Genomic DNA, 21,904 nt, shown 5'->3' on the forward strand with positions numbered 1-21,904 from the left:
CTCAAATCAAAGACGCTGTTCCACTGCCTTTATGTTTTTACTATTATCGTCATATCCATTAAATATGAATTACAACTGTTAACTACTATAATGGACCCAACATTATTTTTCAAATATTGAATATATTTATTTAAATACAATTACAAGTTTCACCCTGATGCCATACAACACGATGTAAAGAAATCCACCGTCAATGATGTAGGTTGAGTTAGAAGTAACCAGTTCAACAACACTTGGCTTTTGAACGATTGTAATCCACGTTCAACATTAACAGTTTTACCGACCGATAACAATTTATTACAAATAAAACATTTACAATCCATTTAGTAGGCAATGTATATTAATATATGAATAGTGCAATATAAATGTGTGCAATAGGTACTCACAAAAATAATATTGTATTGCGGTATTTGTATACCACAAAACACGACGACCAAATACGTATGTGGATCAAACACAACTAAAAAGGTTAACTAACAACCGGTCTTTTCATTGAATCATTATATACATACGTACATAACCTTTTTGTGTCTTTTTGTAGAAAACTACCTCCTCTATAGTTTTGACCAACAACACAGTAGAGCGACATCCACTTGCCCGCTTTTTTGAAATTTTATATTAAGTTTTGTACGAAGTTTTGTATTAAGTTATACAACAGTTACGTTGACTTGTCCCTAATTTGTCCACATTGATATTGCACAATATATTATGATTATATATACTAAAATGTTTGCTTTAATAAAGGCAATAATATGTACGGTAACCTAAAAAAAGATTTAATATCACAGAATAGTACTGACTAGTGACTATAGTGACTTAATTAATTAGGTATATCGGATACGTGACACAATGTAGCTTTAAATTTGAATTATGAATTTTCAAGTAAATAAATATCATGATATTCTAAAAACAACACTAGGTACATTTATTAACGTATGTTTAATTATTATAAATAGCTTTTGTATAATTTATGTAAAAAATTCTTCGATTTCTAATAGTGTTTTATTTTCCGTTTCTGGCAAATAAAAGTATAAGTAAAGTGATCCAAAAATGCCAAAACAACCAAAGAATATCATCGTGTATTCCAAGGTTAATAGGTTCTCTACAGTTAAGTATGATTTCGTTAATATGAATATTAGTAAATATGTCAATCCTGCAGATAAACCAATTGCCATTCCTCGACTTCTGTAAAAAAATTATTTTTAATTAGATTCAAAAATTATTATATAATATACATTTTTACATATTATAAGACGTACCTAATTACTAATATTTATTATCAATACTAATATGATTGGTATACTACAAAAAATAAAATAAACTTTATTTGTTTTTAAATGGTTGCAGACTATAATAGTCATAATATAAATTAGTATTATATTTATTTTTGTGTATAACTGGTTGCTACTTGGGCAGATCTTACTCGGGCAGATCAGGTACAAGCATGCATCGAATTGTCACAAACATTTTTTTTAAGTCTCTACCTATAAGTGTATATGAATTTATTTGTGTTAGTAGCCAGCCAGTATATTAGTTATGGGGTGCGGGGGCGAAGCCCCTGCGGTTACTTACCGCTATTAAAATTTAGCCCCCCCCCCAAAAATAAAAATGGGAACGCAGTTTATATATTGTTGAATTGAGCTCCTTTACTTAATAATTCCCAACTTCGACTGGGAAAAAATGAACTAGGTTGAATTAATAACAATAATGAATAAAAGTAGAGTATAGAGATGATAATAATAAAATAAATACAACAATTTAAATTATGAAATACTAAAAATGCATTAATATGTACTCTTTTAGAAACATATTTTTGGGGGACGGAATGGCCGAGGACACCGGCGCTGGTTTAAACCTCGGTTCATGGGTGGCATTTTTCTTCGGGCAAGTCACGGTGTCCGGAGAGAAGTGTCGCCATCCCCCACCCTGGCATGGCAGATACCCACAGGCATGCCTACTAAAAAATCTGCTAAAACTACACACACGTGTTACACTTACAGTTCCCTCACCTACAAACAAAAAACAAACAGCTAATGGCTATAGTTGCCGGGATCACAATCAATATAAAAAAAAAAAAAAAACATATTCTTAAATATCTATCCAGTGAATTACAACTTAGTATTTTTGTTTAAGTATATTCAAAGTCAACGAGTGACTATTATTATTATAGTTCTAAACATAAAGGTTTACTTATCATACATGTGTCATGTTTGGCTACTTTGATATTAAGTTGTTAATTAGTTGTACCTACTTGTTCGGAAAAACTTCGCTAAGGACCATCCATGGCAAAATCATAATTGAAGCTCCAAAAAAGTAAATGCCGCATAATATAGTTATAGGAATCCAAGGAGTTGAGTAGATATAGCCATTCTTCATTGCTATAATGTAAATGCCGAAAAGAAACATCAATAATGTGTTGATTGAAAATGTCAAATTAGTCAAAAATCTTTTTCCTAGATAATGCACGGTTAAGACTACAATCACGCATCCGATAGTTTGTAATACAGATAAAAATACCTAAAAATATTCAAAAAAAATTTACACTATTGTACCTTTTGGTGTTTGTAATAAATAATAATACAGTAGTGATATAATATTTACCAGTAACAAACTTTGATTATTCGATATACCTACTTCTGTCATGATCTTACTGATAACCGTTCTCCAGGGCATACTGCTCAGGATGATGGAAATAAAGAAATAAAATATAATTAGTCTAAGAGGTCTGTACACTGATGGTTCCTTAAATTGGGCTAATTTCCCTGTTGTTTGTTGAGTTCCTGCAGATATTTCATTATACCGGACGAGTTCGAGATATTCTGTTTTGACCACATTAGGTTCCACCCATCCTCTTAACCAACACAAAGCCTTTCTGGCTTTTCCATTTTTTCCTTTAGTAACCAACCATATTGGTGACTCTGGAATCTAAAAACAAACGGGGACAGATATGCGATTATATTATTTGCGTTTTAGCAACAACATCAAAAAAATCAAACTAAATACCAATAACACTAAAAACGATAAAAAAAACATACCAACATGACAAGGCATATACTAGTGATCGGACAAAGTGTACTCAGCAATGCGACGGTTTTCCATTCAAAAAAATACGCCAAAATGAATAAAAGCGATACTCCAAACATAGGCGCTGTAGACGTCACCGAAGCCATCGATCCCCTGAGCCTAGGTTCGGTTATTTCGCCAACGTAAGAAAATATAGGGCCTTCGCTGAGTCCTATGCTCAAGCCCATCAGTACGGTCGACGCGTAAAGTGAAACCACGGAGTGTGTGTAATATAGTAAAATCCATCCGAAAATACTGGGGAAGTTGGCAAAAATCATGCACCGTTTTCTTCCAAACCTATCCTGTAGGATTCCCGAAAAAAAACTTCCGGCCGGATGAAATACACATATTAAACTCCCTAAAATAATAATAATAAAATTAATTAAATAGTATTAGTCGGTATGTGTAGTATGAGTGACTATAATATGTCTTTATTGATTTACAGACTATATTCGCCCCAGTGGAGTAATCAGGGGTGGCAGCCCCTCCTCAGAATGAACCGGTCAATTCGGCGAAATCCATTTTGACAAAAGACATTTCGGTGAATGGATATGCCGGTCAACGGTTATATCGGTGAATGGACGTATCAGCGAATGGATGTATTGGTGAAACCGCAAAACCAGAGATTTGATTGAATTTTATGAGATAAAAAAATTCCATATTATATAATTCAATAATTTAATCACTTTGACACATGCTTTGACTACATTCTGTAACGGTACAAAAGCCAACGCTGCCAATATTTTTGCATTACCGGCAAAGTCAACATCTGTTGAATATATTTTTTGTAAACCTCCTTGTGACCTTGTTGAATTTTACGCCACAGACATTGGGAGACGTGGAAAAAACAGGCAGTTATTTGACATGAAGGATATACAGATGTAAATTCATTAATAGCTGCAAATTCCAAATCTAACACTATATTTAAATTTGTCGAATTGCGTGTTAACAATGTATTTAAACAGGAAAAACATCTAAAAAATATATCCGTGACCGCGTAATCCCCGCCGATAACATATATTTTTTTTATTAAAATAGAAAATTTACAATTTGTAGCAAAATATGTACAATAAGCTAATAGGAAAAGTGACGGAGAATATTTACATGATAATATATTTATGAGGAGGGAGGCTGTCCAGTGACAGAACCCTCTAGAGGTGTTTTGGTGAGGAATTTATTAACGTATCAAATTACGAACAAACTCTGTGTTACGTATATTTAAAGATTTGTGTTCAATGTATTTTCGCCGATATATCCGTTCGCCGAAAAAGTTTCGCCGTAATCCTTTTTGCCGAAATTACTTTCGCTGAAATGTCCTAAAGCAGTATTTTTATTGATTTTATATCAGTACGTCTATACTACATAGACAAGTACATAATATGAATAAATATGCAATGACTAATATAATATAGCGATATAAATTTTATTTATTACATTTATTAATATTTTTTATTTGCCACCCCCCCCCCCCCCCCCTTATAAATCCCGAATATGCTACTGATTCACCCTACTTTTTATCCCATATTCAAATTTCGATTATTTCTGCATAATATTTGAAACTACTTGAACTATATAACTACTATTTTTTATAGAATGTCTTTTTTAACAACCTTTATTTCAAATGAATATCACAGTTTTTACCGTAGGTACATGTATCTAAATTGTATTGTTTTTATAATTGTATCAGTAGTTTCTGACATTTTAACATTATTTACAAAGAATAAGAGTCCTTAACAATAGTCTGAGTACTGACCTAGAATAATATAAAATAGGTACCTAGGTATGTATTATATTCAATTCAGTTTTAATAATTCAGAAACTACTTGTTTGAATTTTGATTTATGAACATAAATATTTTTTAAAAACTGATACATTTATAGCATAAAAGGGTGGTAGGCACTCATTTTAAAATACATCGATAATATTTAAATTACGTAAATATTCTAAGTATTTGAGAATGTGGTGTTTATAAATCAGCGTTTTAATAAATTCATCATTAAAGGAAAATATAGGAGTGATCATGATTGTTGAATCATACTATATATCATAAAAACATTACGCAAGACGCTTACAACTACATGTGATACGACGTGAAGTGTCCTGATTTAAATTTTATGAATAGATATAGATAAATTCTTAAGTCTTTTTACTAAGTTATTACTTTCAAATTTTTAAGTATCTACGATTATTTCCTTCTGAATTAAAAAAAAATTTCGATTTATGTCAATTAGGTACATTATTTTGATTCGTATATTTTAATATTATCGTTTCACGATGTTCTTTGTGGTTTTTCCACTTATTATCAAAAGTAAGTACCTAGAGTATAGTTCACATCGAAAATATCAACTAGATCAAAATTGACAAGAAATTATACTCAAAGTTTAATATTAAAGCAAAATGTGTTCTGCTCTAATACATGATAAAGTATACAAAAATAAAAAAGATACACAATTGTAGAAACAATACAATTTTCCTCACTCCGAACAAACAGCGATTTTGAAAAACATTTTTATGTTAGGAATGAACTGTTTTACAAAACAGATGACAATAAAATATAAAAAAAATTTCTAATAAACATAATTAATAGTGCTGTATCAAGATTATTATTCCCGTTACTTTAATTGCATTGTTGATCGTACTAACCATACCATGAAATTTCAGACAATGTTAATGAGAATTCACTGTCTGAATTTTGATACAATTGTTGTATAACGACTGTGGACATTCCCATTTCCATACCCACATTAATTAATAGAAAGCTCTGCGCTATAGTAGCATAAATCTGAAATATATAAATACAAAATATGTTGTATCAAAATATTTATGTTTTTATATTTTAAACATAATATTGTTATACATACTTGTGCCACCATTGCCTTTGTGCCATAATTTTTCGTAGTATTTTCATTTTTATTTTCCATTTACGAGTTGTTTAAGTAGGACTACAAATAAATTTTATCTAGCTGGGTATACACGGTGTGAAGTAAGTAATTAAGAGTAAAATCATTTGTCAGTATTACTATAAAATAGCGGTCGAGTACGTACTAGCACTACTAGCTACTAACTGATATTAAACATGTCATTAAATATAAGCAGTTTTTCTAATCGAACGATACATTACTAAGTACTTAAAATATAATCTTTAAATGTTTTTTTGGTTAACATTATAAATTACATGAATAGTAACCTATAGGTACACCTTAAAATTATTTAGTTAATTAATTATTTTTAACATTACACGAGTACGTAATTTTCAATAAATATTATGTATTTTATAGGGTTGTTTTTCGATAACATTATTTTATTTTAATATGATAATTAAAAGCTAAGAGATTTTTACTAATTAAAACTAAAAAGAAGACTACAATGATGACTTGTTTTTGATGCTCGATAAGCCGTTGCGGCTGGACACAATAATTATACCTGTGTTTGAATAAACTATTTTTGGTGATACCCGATTGAGCACGTTCATTATCGGCCGACCTTTTTGACGACCCGATTGAGCACAATAAAAAAAAAATATTGTGTACAACGTTGTCAGATTTTCACTAGTACCTACGTATGTTGTGTAGATTACCAATAGGTAATTACAAACATATTAGTCGAAAACGATATTAGCATATTCTTACTATCGAAATTTCGTGTTACAATTATTTTATATTTTATATTTACTATCGGTCGATGTATATTCCGTCACTTCCAGCACACCGTTTACTTTTCAGCATATTGCCATATTGTCATATTTTCCTATAAATTCCTCCACTTTTCCATTTTCTCATATACAATCCACTATCATTGCACATTCGCATAGCGAGTGCCCGTACATTGCCGGGACAGTAACCGTTCGCTAGCGATCGCGCTAACCTAACCTGACGACATCCACTACGCTGTCGATCCGTCACGGCTGATGTTCAGGGGCAGTGGGGGTGAACGCCCCCCCCCCCTTTATGACTTGAAGAATAATTGGTTTTTATATAATTCTAATAAGTACTATGATGTTAAAGCAAAATGGTTTTTTTTATATTGTACATGTTTTTATATTATTATAGTACTAGATTAAAAAAAATGTGTGCTTAAACGGAAAATTAATTTTTTATGTGCTTTTGAACTTATAATTTTTACAATATTTGGTATTCAACAGTAAATTACTGAACGATTTATGATATTTTGTTGTATTTTCAAAACGAATAACCGTAGACTCATGAAATGTTCACCAAATATTTATATTAACATTCTTCATACATGCTAAAATGTTCAAACTCTTGCGACTCTTTTTGGGCTATTTATAGACATGATATTTTTTTCAAATTTTGTAAACTATTTTACAGTTAGAAATGTATAAAAGTTTTTGTTTTCATAACTAAAATAAGAAATTTTAATAGAAGGTTCCTAATAAGTTTTTCTGCCTCTATCAAAAACAAAGAGTTCACCGGAAAGTCACATTATTTATAGCCATGAGATATTTTAGATTTTTGTAAACATTTTTTTAACTGTTAAATTTGATTATTTATACAACTAGACACATCGTCTTCGGCAAAAATCTTTTTTCGTATGCAATGATTTATCATTGAATTCAAATATAACACATATACCACAATGACATGCTCGACAAATATTGTACAGCAGAGCGGTACCCACTTGTCCACATTTTTATTGATCGACTTATTATAATTTGTTTTTACGTCGAAACAGTTACGTTGATTTGTCCCTAATTGTCCTTAATCGACACGTTTATATTGCACAATATATTATGAATATATGTCAAAATATTTGCTTTAATAAAGTCAATAATGTATACAGTAATTAAAAAAAGATTTCATATCACAAAATAGTACTGACTTAATTAAGTAGGTATGTCGGTATATCTGACTCAATATAGCTTTAAATTGAAATTATGAATTTTCAAGTAAATACATTTCATGATATTCTAAAAACAACCCTAGGTACATTTATTAACGCTATGTTTATTATAAATAACTTTTGTACATTTTATGTAAAAAATTCTTCGATTTCTAATAGTGTTTTATTTTCCGTTTCTGGTAAATAAAAGTATAAGTAAAGTGATCCAAAAATGCCCAAACAACCAAAGAGAATCATAGTGTATTCCAAGGTCAATAGAATCTCTACTGCTATGTATGATTTTGTTAGTATGAATATTAATAAATAAGACAATCCTGCAGATGAGCCAGTCGCAATACCTCAATGATTTATCATTGAATTCAAATATAACACATATACCACAATGACATGCTCGACAAATATTGTACAGCAGAGCGGTACCCACTTGTCCACATTTTTATTGATCGACTTATTATAATTTGTTTTTACGTCGAAACAGTTACGTTGATTTGTCCCTAATTGTCCTTAATCGACACGTTTATATTGCACAATATATTATGAATATATGTCAAAATATTTGCTTTAATAAAGTCAATAATGTATACAGTAATTAAAAAAAGATTTCATATCACAAAATAGTACTGACTTAATTAAGTAGGTATGTCGGTATATCTGACTCAATATAGCTTTAAATTGAAATTATGAATTTTCAAGTAAATACATTTCATGATATTCTAAAAACAACCCTAGGTACATTTATTAACGCTATGTTTATTATAAATAACTTTTGTACATTTTATGTAAAAAATTCTTCGATTTCTAATAGTGTTTTATTTTCCGTTTCTGGTAAATAAAAGTATAAGTAAAGTGATCCAAAAATGCCCAAACAACCAAAGAGAATCATAGTGTATTCCAAGGTCAATAGAATCTCTACTGCTATGTATGATTTTGTTAGTATGAATATTAATAAATAAGACAATCCTGCAGATGAGCCAGTCGCAATACCTCGGGCTCTGAAAAAAAAAAATCATAACCAACTGCAATTAGATTACATTTTTTAAAGGTTGGAATATACCTGATTCATATGTCAACTATAAAAATAAACAATATTACCTAAAATTAGGTACCTACATAGATATTATATTTCAGAGAGAATAGAATATTGTACTTACTATCTCTAATTATCATAACCATCCCCAAAAATGTATTATGTTTTAATCTACTGTTAGTAAATGGTAGTACTAGTATACTACACTATTATCTAATAATGATTTATAATTAACGGGTAGGTAACACAGCTATGTTAAAATATTATAATAATATAATATATATATATATATATAATAATAAACTATATCGGCTTTATAATTCTTTAATTCTCGAATAATCATCAAATTACATGACTAGCCAAGTAGACCATTCCCGCTATTCGTTTATTTTACAAACACATAACGCATATCCATCGCCGATAATCCACGAGGAGGTAGCGATGAACGAATAACAAATATCGAATATTCTTACAAGTACGTTGTTTTTTCTACTACCTATAGGTATACATAATATGGTGATTGGTGACTATCAACAAATATAGCGAATATTTGTCAAAAACAGTCGAGTAGTATTTGAGTCTAACCTTTGAGTCTATAAGCTACAAAAGTACAAACGTACGGACAGTAAGACATCTTTATCTTGAATCAAAAATTATTTGATGGATATCACAATTTTAAGTCTTAACATATATTCGTATGTACACCATTAAGAAACCACTGTAAATTCTTAAAAAAAAAAAGAAAAATAATTGTATTAATATAGACATTTTTTCCCTTACAAAGTTTAATACTATATTATACACTATATAGAAATATTATAAATTATATGTAGTGGGGGAATGAAAATCCCCTACATTCTCCCCACCATAAATACACCACCGACTTTCAGTATAACTTGTTGATTTTATTTAAACATATTCGTCAACCGACTTAATGGTATATTTCTAAGAATAGTAAATGTATAGTATGAATAGTAGATGATGTATAATGTTTATGAGTTTTACTTGTTTGGAAAAACTTCACTAAGTAACATCCATGGCAAAATAATGACTGAAGCCCCAAAAAAGTTAATGCCATATAATATTGTTATAGGAATCCAAGTAGTTGAGTTTATATAGTTATTCTTCATGGCTACGATGTATACGCCAAATAAACACATCAACAAAGTGTTGATAAAAAATGTCAAATTAGTCAAAAACCTTTTCCCCAGATAATGGACGGTCAATACTACTATCAAGCATCCAATAGTTTGTAGTACAGCAAAAACTACCTGGAAATATTTTAATAAAAATATTTATTATTTTACCTATACAAGTGTATATATTTCCGTAGTACCTATATTTACCAAGAGCAAACTTTGATTATTTGATATACCAACTTCTGTCATGATTTTACTGGTATACGGTCTCCAAGGTACACTGCTAACGATATCGGAAACCAGGAAATAAAACATTATAAATATAAAAGGTCTGTACACCGACGGATCCTTAAACTCGGCTAATTTTGAGAATAAATTCCTACGATTAACATCGGCCGTTCTTCGACGAGTTCCAGATACTTCGTTGTATCGGATAAGTTCAAGGAGTTCGGTTTTGACAATTTCGGGTTCCACCCATCCTCTTAACCAACACAAGGCCTTTTCGGCTTTTTCGTTTTTCGCTTTGGAAACCAACCATACTGGAGACTCTGGAATCTATAAACAATACAGGCGCATGTGTACCATTATAATATGCAGCAGTTGAGTTTGAAAAAAAAAATCAACTTATACGTCTAACAAACATAATACAGGTAGGTACCAAAATCACGAGGCATATACACGTGATCGGACAGAGTGTACTCAGCAATGCGACGGTTCTCCATTCGAATAAATATCCCAAAAGGTAAGTCAACAACATTCCAAACATTGACGAGGTACACGCCAATGAAGCCATCGATCCCCTGAGTCTCGGTTCGGTTATTTCGCCGACGTACGACAATATCGGGGCTTCGCTGAATCCTATGCTCAAGCCCATCAGCACGGTGGACGAGTAAAGTGAAACTGTGGAGTGTGTATAGTACAGCAATATCCATCCGAAAATACTGGGGACGTTGGCGAAAATCATGCACCGTTTCCTTCCATATCTTTCTTGCAGGAATCCCGATAAAAAACTTCCGGTCGGATGAAATATAAACAATATACTCCCTGTATAATAGTCAAAATATAAATATATAATCGTGTACCTATTTGATGTGGCAGAGTATGGTTGATTTGAATTGGTGCGCGAACAGCAGTTTGTATATACTGATACTATATAGTATTATTATACTGCGCAATCGTTTTTATCACAAAAACGACGCATATAAGTCGAGTACAATTTCGTGAAACGTATTGTAGTGTAGTGTTCTGATTTTCAATTTGATGAACGGACTTAATATCAAACCTCTAGTTTTTTAATAATCTTAACCTTTTTTTTGATTACCTAAGATAGTTTCATGTTCTGAAATCTCAATGATCGTACAACTACATAAATTATAATCAAATACATGTCAGTTGTTCATATATTTTCATTATGATAAATAATAATTATACCTATTTTTAAAATTCATCATAATATTATTTTGCTTACCCAAAATTGTTAAATGCTACAAGAACAATGATAAAAAGAAAATCGAATCCATAATGTTAGTACCTACAACAACTATTATTGCTAACAAATGTGATGTGATGTGAGCAATTGATTTACCAAAGTTTAGAAAACAGGTAAGACTCGATAGAGTGCAATATCGTAGAACAAATAAATTATTTTAACTAAAGTTAGTCTAATATTCCTTTTTTTTACGTCTAGAGTATTCTCATTACTTACAAATGTTATACTTACCCTAAACTGTATATCTATTATTTATATTGTATACTAACCATACCATGAAACTTCAGTTAATGTTAATGAAAATTCACTGACTGAATTTTGGTATAAATGTTGAATAACAATTGTGGGCATTCCTATTTCCATGCCCAATCCAATTAATAGAAAGCTCTGCGCTGTTGTAGCGAAAATCTGCGTTATTTAATTGCAGTTGTTGTAGTTTGTTTTATTTTAAAAAAGGTTTTTATACATATATTATAATGTGATACCAACTTGCGCCACCGTAGCCTTTGGGCCGTAGGTTTTGGGAGTATTGTCCATGTTATTTTCATTTTTATTGGACATTGATGACTCACCTAAGTAGAACTACAAATTACAATAATTTAAAAAAATATTAGCTAGGTTATCTAACCTATAGGTACATACGCGTACGTCTAATTTTAAGAGTAATATCAACTGTCGGTAATTACTATAATATAATATGTTGGTCGAGTACCTACTAGCCACTATAATATCGAATATCGATATATCACATCATATTAGCGGATTTTTTAATCAAATAATTTATTACTTTAATCAGTAAATGGTTTATTCGTATAATAGTGTATGTAGTGTAATAAAGTGTTTTTCAACTAATAGCGTCGCGAAATTATTTTGATGGATCATAATATCATATTGTAATAGATTAAAAGATTATATTTTATGATATTACACTTTAGCCTATTAATCATTAGGTACAGTATTGCCGTATAGGTTACAACAGTATAACCAGAATTGTTTTTATCGATTACCTTGCAGAAAGAATGTCTAATAGTGATTGGTTTTATCAAAAAGGTTGTGAAACGCTTTTATTTACCTATACAGTATATAAATAAAATATAATATAAATAAAAATATGTGCATAAGTGAATTTAATACATTTCGGATGATTAGGTATGTACATGAATAGTACTGGAATCTCTTTTTTATCAGTGATAAAATCACGATTTTAATTCAGACTAAATATCCTAATTTTTAATAACATGTACGAAGGATCGATCGAGGCACATTTTAGATTCTGAGCGGAGCAATGAATTTTTTTTTTTATTATAAAAACCGCGGCAACTTAGGCCATCGGGTGTGGGGTGGTGGGGAACTGTAGGGTTTTTAGGTTGGGTAGGTTGGTACACGTGTGTGGGTTGTTTTGGCTGAATTTCCAATGGGGCACCCGTAGGTTTTTGCCATGCCCCGGGTTGGCTCGGCTTAGTCCCCCCCCCCCCCCCAAGGAGCGATGAATGCATTGATTTTATAATAATGTATGTTTTTTTATTTTTTTATTTTTTATTTTTGTATTTGTCACCACCGCCGTTTGGGGTAGTAAAATTGCTTCGATTTTCTTCAACAGAATCTTGTTCGATGGGAAAGCGGATCTAGTTAGTGCATTGGGGAGTCAAATTTTAAAATTCTCAATATTTTTCAAAAGGGCCGGGAAAACAATATAAAAATTAAGGAAAAACGGGAATTTTTACGCAAAATCGGTTTATGACAAATCTGGTTTTTGGTGTAACTCTAAATCTAGGTACGTATAAACATGTAATTTACACTAGTTGTTTATATTTGCATTTTCTATACACGATAAAATTTTCAATATATTTTGATTTGTTTTGAACTGTTTAGGAACATTTTCAGTTTCCAATTTTTTCAGCGCAAAGACAAGTCTTTTTTTCTACGAATGTCAATAAAACATTATTTGTTGGTTCAAAAACCTTGATCATTTAATACAAGGCTCCTACTATATTGTTACAATGACATTTGAAAAATATTAAAAATCCTTAGTCACAGTTTTTTTCTTTATTATATTATATTATATAATATCCAATGACTAACTTTAAACGCTCTTAAAAAATTAATTTGACTTTTCGGTAAACTTATTTTTTAATTTTATTATGAAATCTAACATTTTATGTTTGTGCCACTTTTAGACTTGTTTTTAGTATATATTTTAAATAATAACTGTTCAAAACATATCTTAAAATAAGCATAACATCTGTTGCAAGGAAATATCTAGCCTCAAATGGAAAAAATTATGGAATAAATGAGAAATTAACGAAATTCTTAAATAAAATAATATTATAATAAATGTATGCGATTTGAATAATACGGAGACGATGCACAACGAACGATTTTCATCATCTCCATCTACAACTAAATCACCAAAACTCTCTAGTCACTGAACTATCATCTATTTTCTTTGTCCAGCACTTCACAAAGTTAGAAAAGTGTGAAATTTCTTTCTAGAAACCCGCATTACCTCTAAATCCAATTTTTTTAAAGCTAAGATCACTTTTATATGTAATAAATCTCTGCAATTATTTATTGCAACTATTAGTACCAAACGATTCATGATGACAAAGATGTATAAGTTTCCTCACCACCATTTGCTTGTTAAACGCATGAGGTATTATACATGGCGCGTTTTTTTTATTGTGGTGTCCCCGGTAGGCATAGTCCACATTTTAAGAAAGTCTTTTACAGTTATATGGGTGACATTAATCATTTTATAATAAATTTATGCTTGTCTGTGAAATATTAAGCACCTAATGGGAAATATCGAGCCATAGAATCAGATATATCTAGCCTCTAATGGAAAATGTATTCACATTTGTATTATCATGCGATTCACACATCTTCAATGAACCACACTTCTTTAGCGCACCGCGTGTCATCTTTGAACCACACGTCGTCAAGGCACCATACGTCGTCAGCGAACCGAACGTCCTCAGCGCAACGGCACGTCGTCAGCGATCCGCACGTCGTCAGCGAACCGCCAGTTACGCAGCGAACCGCATGTCGTCAGCGAACCGCACGTAGTCGGCTGCAGCGCACCGTGTGTCGTAAGCAAACCACACGTTACGTCAGCGAACCGCACGTCGTCAGCGAACCACACGTCGTCAGCGCACCGCACGTCGTCAGCGAACCACACGTCGTCAGCGAACCGCCCGTTAACGCAGCGACCCGCACGTCGTCAGCGAACCGCACGTACGTCAACGACGTGCACGTCGTAAACAAACCACACGTACGTCAAAGAACTGCACTTCGTTAACAAACCGCGAATCAGGATCGCTAGGATGCCATCGGCACAATCCCAATCTTTATATGGAAATTATCGAAGATTTTATGGGAAATGCATGCTATTCTATGAAACACCAAAACACTAATGGAAAATATATAAATGAAATAGTCAGGGAATATGTCAAAGCGGTTTTAAAAAAGGTAGATCGACATTGGACCCTATTGTTACACCGAGACAGATAATGGCTAAATTGTATATATTTGATAAAGAACTGCACCTCATCTTTATAGACTATAAACAAGCTTATGACTGAATTGACAAACTATAAGAAGCACTGGAAGTACTAGGCATTCCTAACAAGTACGTAAATCTTATAAAAGGATGTAACTATAAAAATGTATGCATAGTTTGTCTCCTGCAGGAAATTTCTGAAACCTTTGATGTAAAGGCAGGCCTTCTACAAAGTTGATGCTTAATCACCCACTCACCTTAATCAACCATTAGAAAATTAAATGAGAAAAGTATGGGATAGTCGAAAAATGGAGATATGTGGGGAACGAGTAATATAACGCAGATGACAAGAGAAAAAGGAATGGAGGAGAGAAGAGATGAAGTAAAAAATACTAGTCCAGACTCTTAGCAAATACAATTACGGGGCTAAGTAATACAGGGCAGTATCTAAATGGGGAAAAGACAAAATATTGAATGATAGCAAAAAGAAGCCCAAACATAGACCATATAACAGTAAATGATTATAGTTTCAAGAAAGTGGAAGTATTTAAGTACCTAAGCATTATCATAAATAGCAACAAGGACAAGCATGAAGTAATTTAAGGATCAAATAGCATGCGGCAATCGGTGCTACTATAGAAAAATGAAACTTCTTAAATAAAAACTACTTTCACAAAGTCACATAACTCAAAGACACTATTGTATCATAGCCATCTGCGAGAAATTATCACATATACGAGCGAAACATGATCACTGACTAAAGGAGACAGCAAACAGCGAATGACCTTCGAAGGAAGGTACTGAGAAATATATACGGTCCAAAGTTCAACGCAAAATTTCAAACTTATGAAAGCAGAAAAAATCAAGAATAATACGAAGACCATCGATGAGCCGTGAACTGATTTTTTAACATGTTGCAGGGTATGTTTATATATAGGTACCTAAAATGTATCAAGATTGCATTTTGACCTGACTATATAATTTTTCTGTGGTGGGGAAAAATTTTTTTATTTTAAATTGGTCTTAAGTGTCGGCCACTATTTGATATTATTATTAATGCATTATTTAAATGAAATATAAAAATGTTTTGGTTATATTAAATATTTTATGTATGATTGAGGATTTCAGGATTTGTTTTATATACAATGTTTTTAAATACAATAATGTCTATAAATATTTAAATTTAAATTAAAATAATTTAAGTATTAGCTTAGTATTATTAGGTATACAATAGGTATGCGTAAAATATTAGATTATTAGATGGAAAATATAAGGCTAATTATCGAGTGTAGCAAGAAAATACATTTTGTGTAATTACTCTATACCTAGTAATTACAATATAAATTAGCCTGCATCGTTGTTAGCATACCTTTCAATAAGTTAAGTTGAAATGACGCCCCTGTGGTTTATAGTGCAAAGTTAAGAGCATTTTTTAAATAACTTCTGTGTATTGAAGCACAACGAATTTAGGAAAAGGAAATACTATTAAGTGTAATAATAATTCTGTTAGCGCAAGTGGCTATAAATTATATAAATGAAAAAAATTTTTAAATATTGATTAGAACAAAAGTTATTCCAAAAGTCAGTTCTATCTGTTACACCCTGTAGATATATTATATTTACAAAATCTTTATAATATTATCTTACTTACTTGGTTTAGGTACATAGCTAGTAGATTACCTTGGCTGAGCTATCCATGACTTACGTCCAGTGTTGAGTGATATCTAGATACAAATTAATAACATATATTTTATATAGATTAATAAATAAACTAGTTTCTAATAGGATTCTTAAATTATGGAAATCTACAAGAATATTCAGATTAATCTCATTGTGTAATGCACTTGTATTTTTTTCAATGATCATTTACTCGTTCAGTCATATTTTTCAAACGCTCATATAAATTTAATTTGACATTCATGTAGACATAGATAAAATTTTATTAATAATTAAAGAAAAAAAAAACTAAAAAAAATGGAAACTGAAAATGTCCGCAGACAGCTCAAAATATTTGGAAAATGTTATGGTGTATAGAAAATGCTAATATAAACGTTCAGTCAAAATTTCATGTACCTACGGTCTTTTGTTTTAGAGTTACACCAAAAACCAAAATCGATTTTCTAGAAAACAGATTTTGCGTAAAAATTCCCATTTTTCCTTAATTTTTCTTTTGTTTTTCACGCCGCTTTTGAAAACGCTTTTGAAAACTACTGGGAAATGTATACTTTTGACCCCCCCCCCCCAAAAAAAAAACCAACTAGATTCACTTTCCTATCAGAAAAGTTACTGTTTAAGAAAATCCAAGCATTTTTATTGTCCTAAAAGATGATAACAGACACAAAAAAAAAAAACACACATCATTATAAAATAAAATACATTCATCGCTTTGCTCAGAATCTAAAATTAAAACTCTGTCATACATAACAACAAGCATGTATCATCATATTTTTTTTGTTCAACAATCTTATTAGTCTGAATACGACGGGGTATGATATAAAATCATTGTATCCAATACAAAAAACGATTCTGAGCGAAGACGGTTTGTCAGCCAATAATATTATTAAGCATAATATATTTGATAATATTATTAAAGTGATTAAAGTACCTAATTTATTTTACTAGGTATAAGGCATTAGTACAACAAGTATAGGTTAAATTCATTTTTGGCAAAAAAATTACATTTGAAAATGTCATCGTTTGTACAAAATATAATAATGTACCCTTAAAAGTTACATTTATCCACGAATAATATTTTTAAATTAGGTACAACTAAAATCGTAATTCTTAGTTTTAAAAAGTAATTTTGTCCAAATTTGAACTTATATAATAGTTTTTAAAATTACTAAAATTTAACTTAAAATATATATAAAAAACAACTAGGTTTATATTTTTTAGATTTTTTGGTTACAATATGAACTATTTATGAGAATCCTAGTTTTAAATTTTTAATCGTTAGCTATAAATGTTGAATATTTTATACATTTTGAACTACTAAATAATTTGTACGTTTTCATGATTTTGATTAAATTTTTCAAAATTTTATCTTTAAGCGCTCACAAAAATTTTTGTGGATCTACGCTCAACTTTCTTTTTTAATGACCAATAACGACTGCAACTTATGAGGATTTTGTATTACATTTTAATGTTTTATGACCCAACTGAAATTTTTTATCGAAAACAATTAAAAATAAACTAATAATATTACACAATATAACACTCAATATATTATAAAATGTACCTATGTATTTTATTAATTTTTATATGTATATAAATTATACTTTAATATATTTTTGATACAAAATAACTAATAATCCTTCCTGGTTATGACTCCCCTATAATCACATTAGTCAGTCAATAAACATAATAGCATGTAAAGCATTAATACAAATTAACTATAATGTAAGATACAATAATTTAGATAAAAAAAAGTATATTCTACATATTTGTCTAGATAAAAATCAAATATTCTATCTTCATATTAATCTATATATTTATTTAGCTAGGTAATCTAATATAATAATAATATTATCTAGATATTATTTTTACTATCTGAAATCGACACTGCTTACATCAAAACAATTTCTTACTATCACGCCAACTCAAAAACTTTTCGATATTATTGTTTAAAATGTATTATAATCATTTAGGTACATACAACTATTTTGGATCCTAGTTCTGATAAAAAAAACCTTTGATCGTGGAAAACTGCGTTTGTTCTTGATTTGTAGATCTTTGAATTTGAAACTATGTAATGGTTTTATATTGAAAATAAAATGAACAATTAATCCTTCACAAACTAAAAGAAAGTTAAAAACAATTTTGAACACTAATAAATTACAAATTAAAACAGCAATCGGAAAAATATAAATAAAATTCGTGAAAGTAAAAACTGATATACTCATAACTTTTATAATTTAAAAGGTTTTTGAACAAATCTGAAACAATATAAATATTGATAGTAAATAAACAGTGAAAATAGGTTGGTTTCCAGACATATTATTTGGCCAGGCGGCCAGCATAGTATTTATTATAATATAACATAAGAATAAAATGTTTTTTAAACCTTTTAAATTATGTTTGTAGCCAACACTCAATAATAATAATTAATACTATCATTGATTATAAATACTAGTATAGATTATAAATACTAGTATTTATAATCAATGATACTATGTACCTATACGTGTAGGTAAACATACATTATAGCCAGGGCCGTCATAAATCTCAGGGTATATAAAAATTCGTGGGTCCTAAAATTATAGTTTAATTTAGTTAGGATGTCAATATTGTAACTATTATTTTATTATTGAATTCAGAAATACGGTAAATATGTGATAATTAGAAATAGTTATTTTGTATGCCTACCAGGTACTTGGGCTACATATTAATATTATATTTTATACACAAAATTACATTTTCAAATGGTTAAATATTCGCTAAAATTCCAGCTATATATATAGGTACACAATACACTGTATTACATATTTATACTATGTTACCTCTGCTATATAATACAGTTTAATTTAATATTATATTATGATAGCATAACTTTAATTAGTTATGATTGGCAATTGGCATACACAGAAATAAACAAAATCAAACAATAATAATAAACTTATAAACGTAGGTATTGACAAAAAGAATTTCAAATTCCAACGTATAATATTCTTTTTATATTACTGACATGTTAAAATCGTTTTGTTGTTTAAATATTATACAATTTCGTAACAATTTGGACATAAAAAAAATATTATTCGTATATTTTAAATATTTTTTATCTACTGTATCAACAACACATAAGAACCTTGTATAGTATTTTCAAGCTTTTTGACTCACTGTAACAGGGATGGCAAATCCATGGTACGCGTGCCCATAGGTGGCACACAAAAACATTTCGAGGGCACGCAATAAATATTCATATTCATATTACATATATTATTTTTATTTTTAAAAATAAATTACATCACAATGTCAGTAATTTTTCAGTATCGTTGACACCTTTTAGAAAAGATTAAAAAGATTAAAATTTGATTAAAAATTTTACGATAATTTTTTTCTAACAGTATTGAATATTATAATATGTAATATTTTTCATAAATTAATGGCTCGCTCGGAAAAAAAAAGGTAATTTTTGACACGTATCATCAAAATAATTTGCCACCCCTGGACTATAATATTATATATAATCCATAAATGGAACAATGTGACTGTTATGTGAAAGATTACCGTAACACGTAAGTCGAAACTAAACTGACGATGGAAATTCGCAATCGGACGAACGTGTTAAGTATACACATTACGGGGAATATTTCCTGGACAACGAAGAAAACGCGTAAGTTTTGTAGCTGGTCCTTTATATTTCCAAACAGAATATAGATAATGTACATAATATGTATATTATATTATAATAATACACGTATATCATGAAATGTGTTCGATTTCTACAATATGTACAATTTTAAAATACGACTAACGGTTCTTAATATATTTGTTGTTAATTATTAGTAAACGTTAGTTTTAATAATTTGTAGATTATTGTTTTCAATAAAATACATATATTATACTAATTTGGTTAATACCGCAGAGTAATAATAATACCCAAGTTATTTATATCTAATAGGTACTGGCACAAAACTAAAATATAAAATAAACATATTTTGGTAACCATTAATTGTACATCATATTATGCCTAGTGGGAATTATGTAATTTTTACATTTTATTAGTTTCCATGGTGATAAACAAAGCGTTACGGAAAATCGGTTAGAAAATAAAAATATCTGTACACATATTTATGTTAAAATGGTTGTGTGTTTTCGATATTTTCTATCTGTTATAAGAACAAATTAAGGACTTTGTATCGCATTTTTCAAGATTTTTACTGACAAATAAAATGTAGCTACATACGTGAATGGAAAAAAATTTAAATGAGTCAACAATTTATTACAAATATATAATTATGTTATACATATAGCTCAAATGAGATTCAAAATATTTTTAAAATAGTATTTTGTCTTGAAAAAGCAATAGCAAGTTTTTGGTACACAATTAAAGTCTCTACGATTATTATTTATTTTTAAATTTTTTTGATATACAAACTAATAATAGGTATATTTAAAAACACACACCATTGTAAAACCAATACATTCATCTCTCCGATGAAAATATAATATATTTTTTTTACGATGGTACCATCGTAATTGTGAGATATTACTGTCAATCGTAAATTTTCTAAAAGCACACTCATGATATCCGTACCTATAGTTGTCTTCGTCATCCCACTTTCACTACTGTTGTTTCTCGTTCTATAGTTATAGTAATTTAAATTAATTTTAACCGTCTAAAAATGCATTTTATAAAAAAAAATATACACACATTATTGAACTATTGTTTATAATTTATATAAAGTGACACTAAAACAGCTTTTTTAAAACTGGAAATTAATTCGTATGAAATTAAAACTGTACTGACGAAGAAAATTTGCAATCGGATGAACGTATAAACAAATATATACATATTCAGCGTACATCTCCTGGGCAACGAAAAAAACTCTTACCTATGAGTCTTGAACCCGGACCACGTTATTTCCAAAGATAATATAATACGAACAAACTTCATACGTAGTTTTGGCTCGATTTATACATTGCTCACACTTTCAATTTTAGTTATTAATTTATTATATCATGCATACTACTTAATAAAGCCAAAATGACGGCGAAAATCGTGATACGACAAAAGACGTAGACTAGCAGTTTTAAGTTTACTATTATCAAGTATATTACAACCCAAGTATAGGTTTATCGGCTCAGAGTCTTCAGAACACACGGAA

The 21,904-nt window shown here is 29.9% G+C and overlaps 1 protein-coding gene across 1 annotated transcript; it reads right to left on the reverse strand.

Annotated features, from left to right (window-relative positions):
- Window positions 1-901: 901 nt before the first annotated feature.
- LOC132951399 (uncharacterized) lies at window positions 902-12,286 on the reverse strand. The gene is made up of 12 exons (XM_061023210.1): window positions 12,068-12,286; window positions 11,848-11,986; window positions 10,748-11,133; window positions 10,297-10,644; window positions 9,956-10,221; window positions 8,708-8,915; window positions 5,925-5,984; window positions 5,707-5,845; window positions 3,036-3,421; window positions 2,602-2,925; window positions 2,252-2,517; window positions 902-1,185 (listed from the first exon to the last, which is right to left on the reverse strand). Exons 1-12 carry the CDS (start codon window positions 12,137-12,139, stop codon window positions 969-971), a joined length of 2,811 nt encoding a protein of 936 aa, XP_060879193.1. The 5' UTR covers window positions 12,140-12,286; the 3' UTR covers window positions 902-968.
- Between the last annotated feature and the right edge of the window lie 9,618 nt (window positions 12,287-21,904).

Source organism: Metopolophium dirhodum, chromosome 8 (assembly GCF_019925205.1).
Source record: "Metopolophium dirhodum isolate CAU chromosome 8, ASM1992520v1, whole genome shotgun sequence".
Classification (NCBI taxonomy): domain Eukaryota; kingdom Metazoa; phylum Arthropoda; class Insecta; order Hemiptera; family Aphididae; genus Metopolophium; species Metopolophium dirhodum.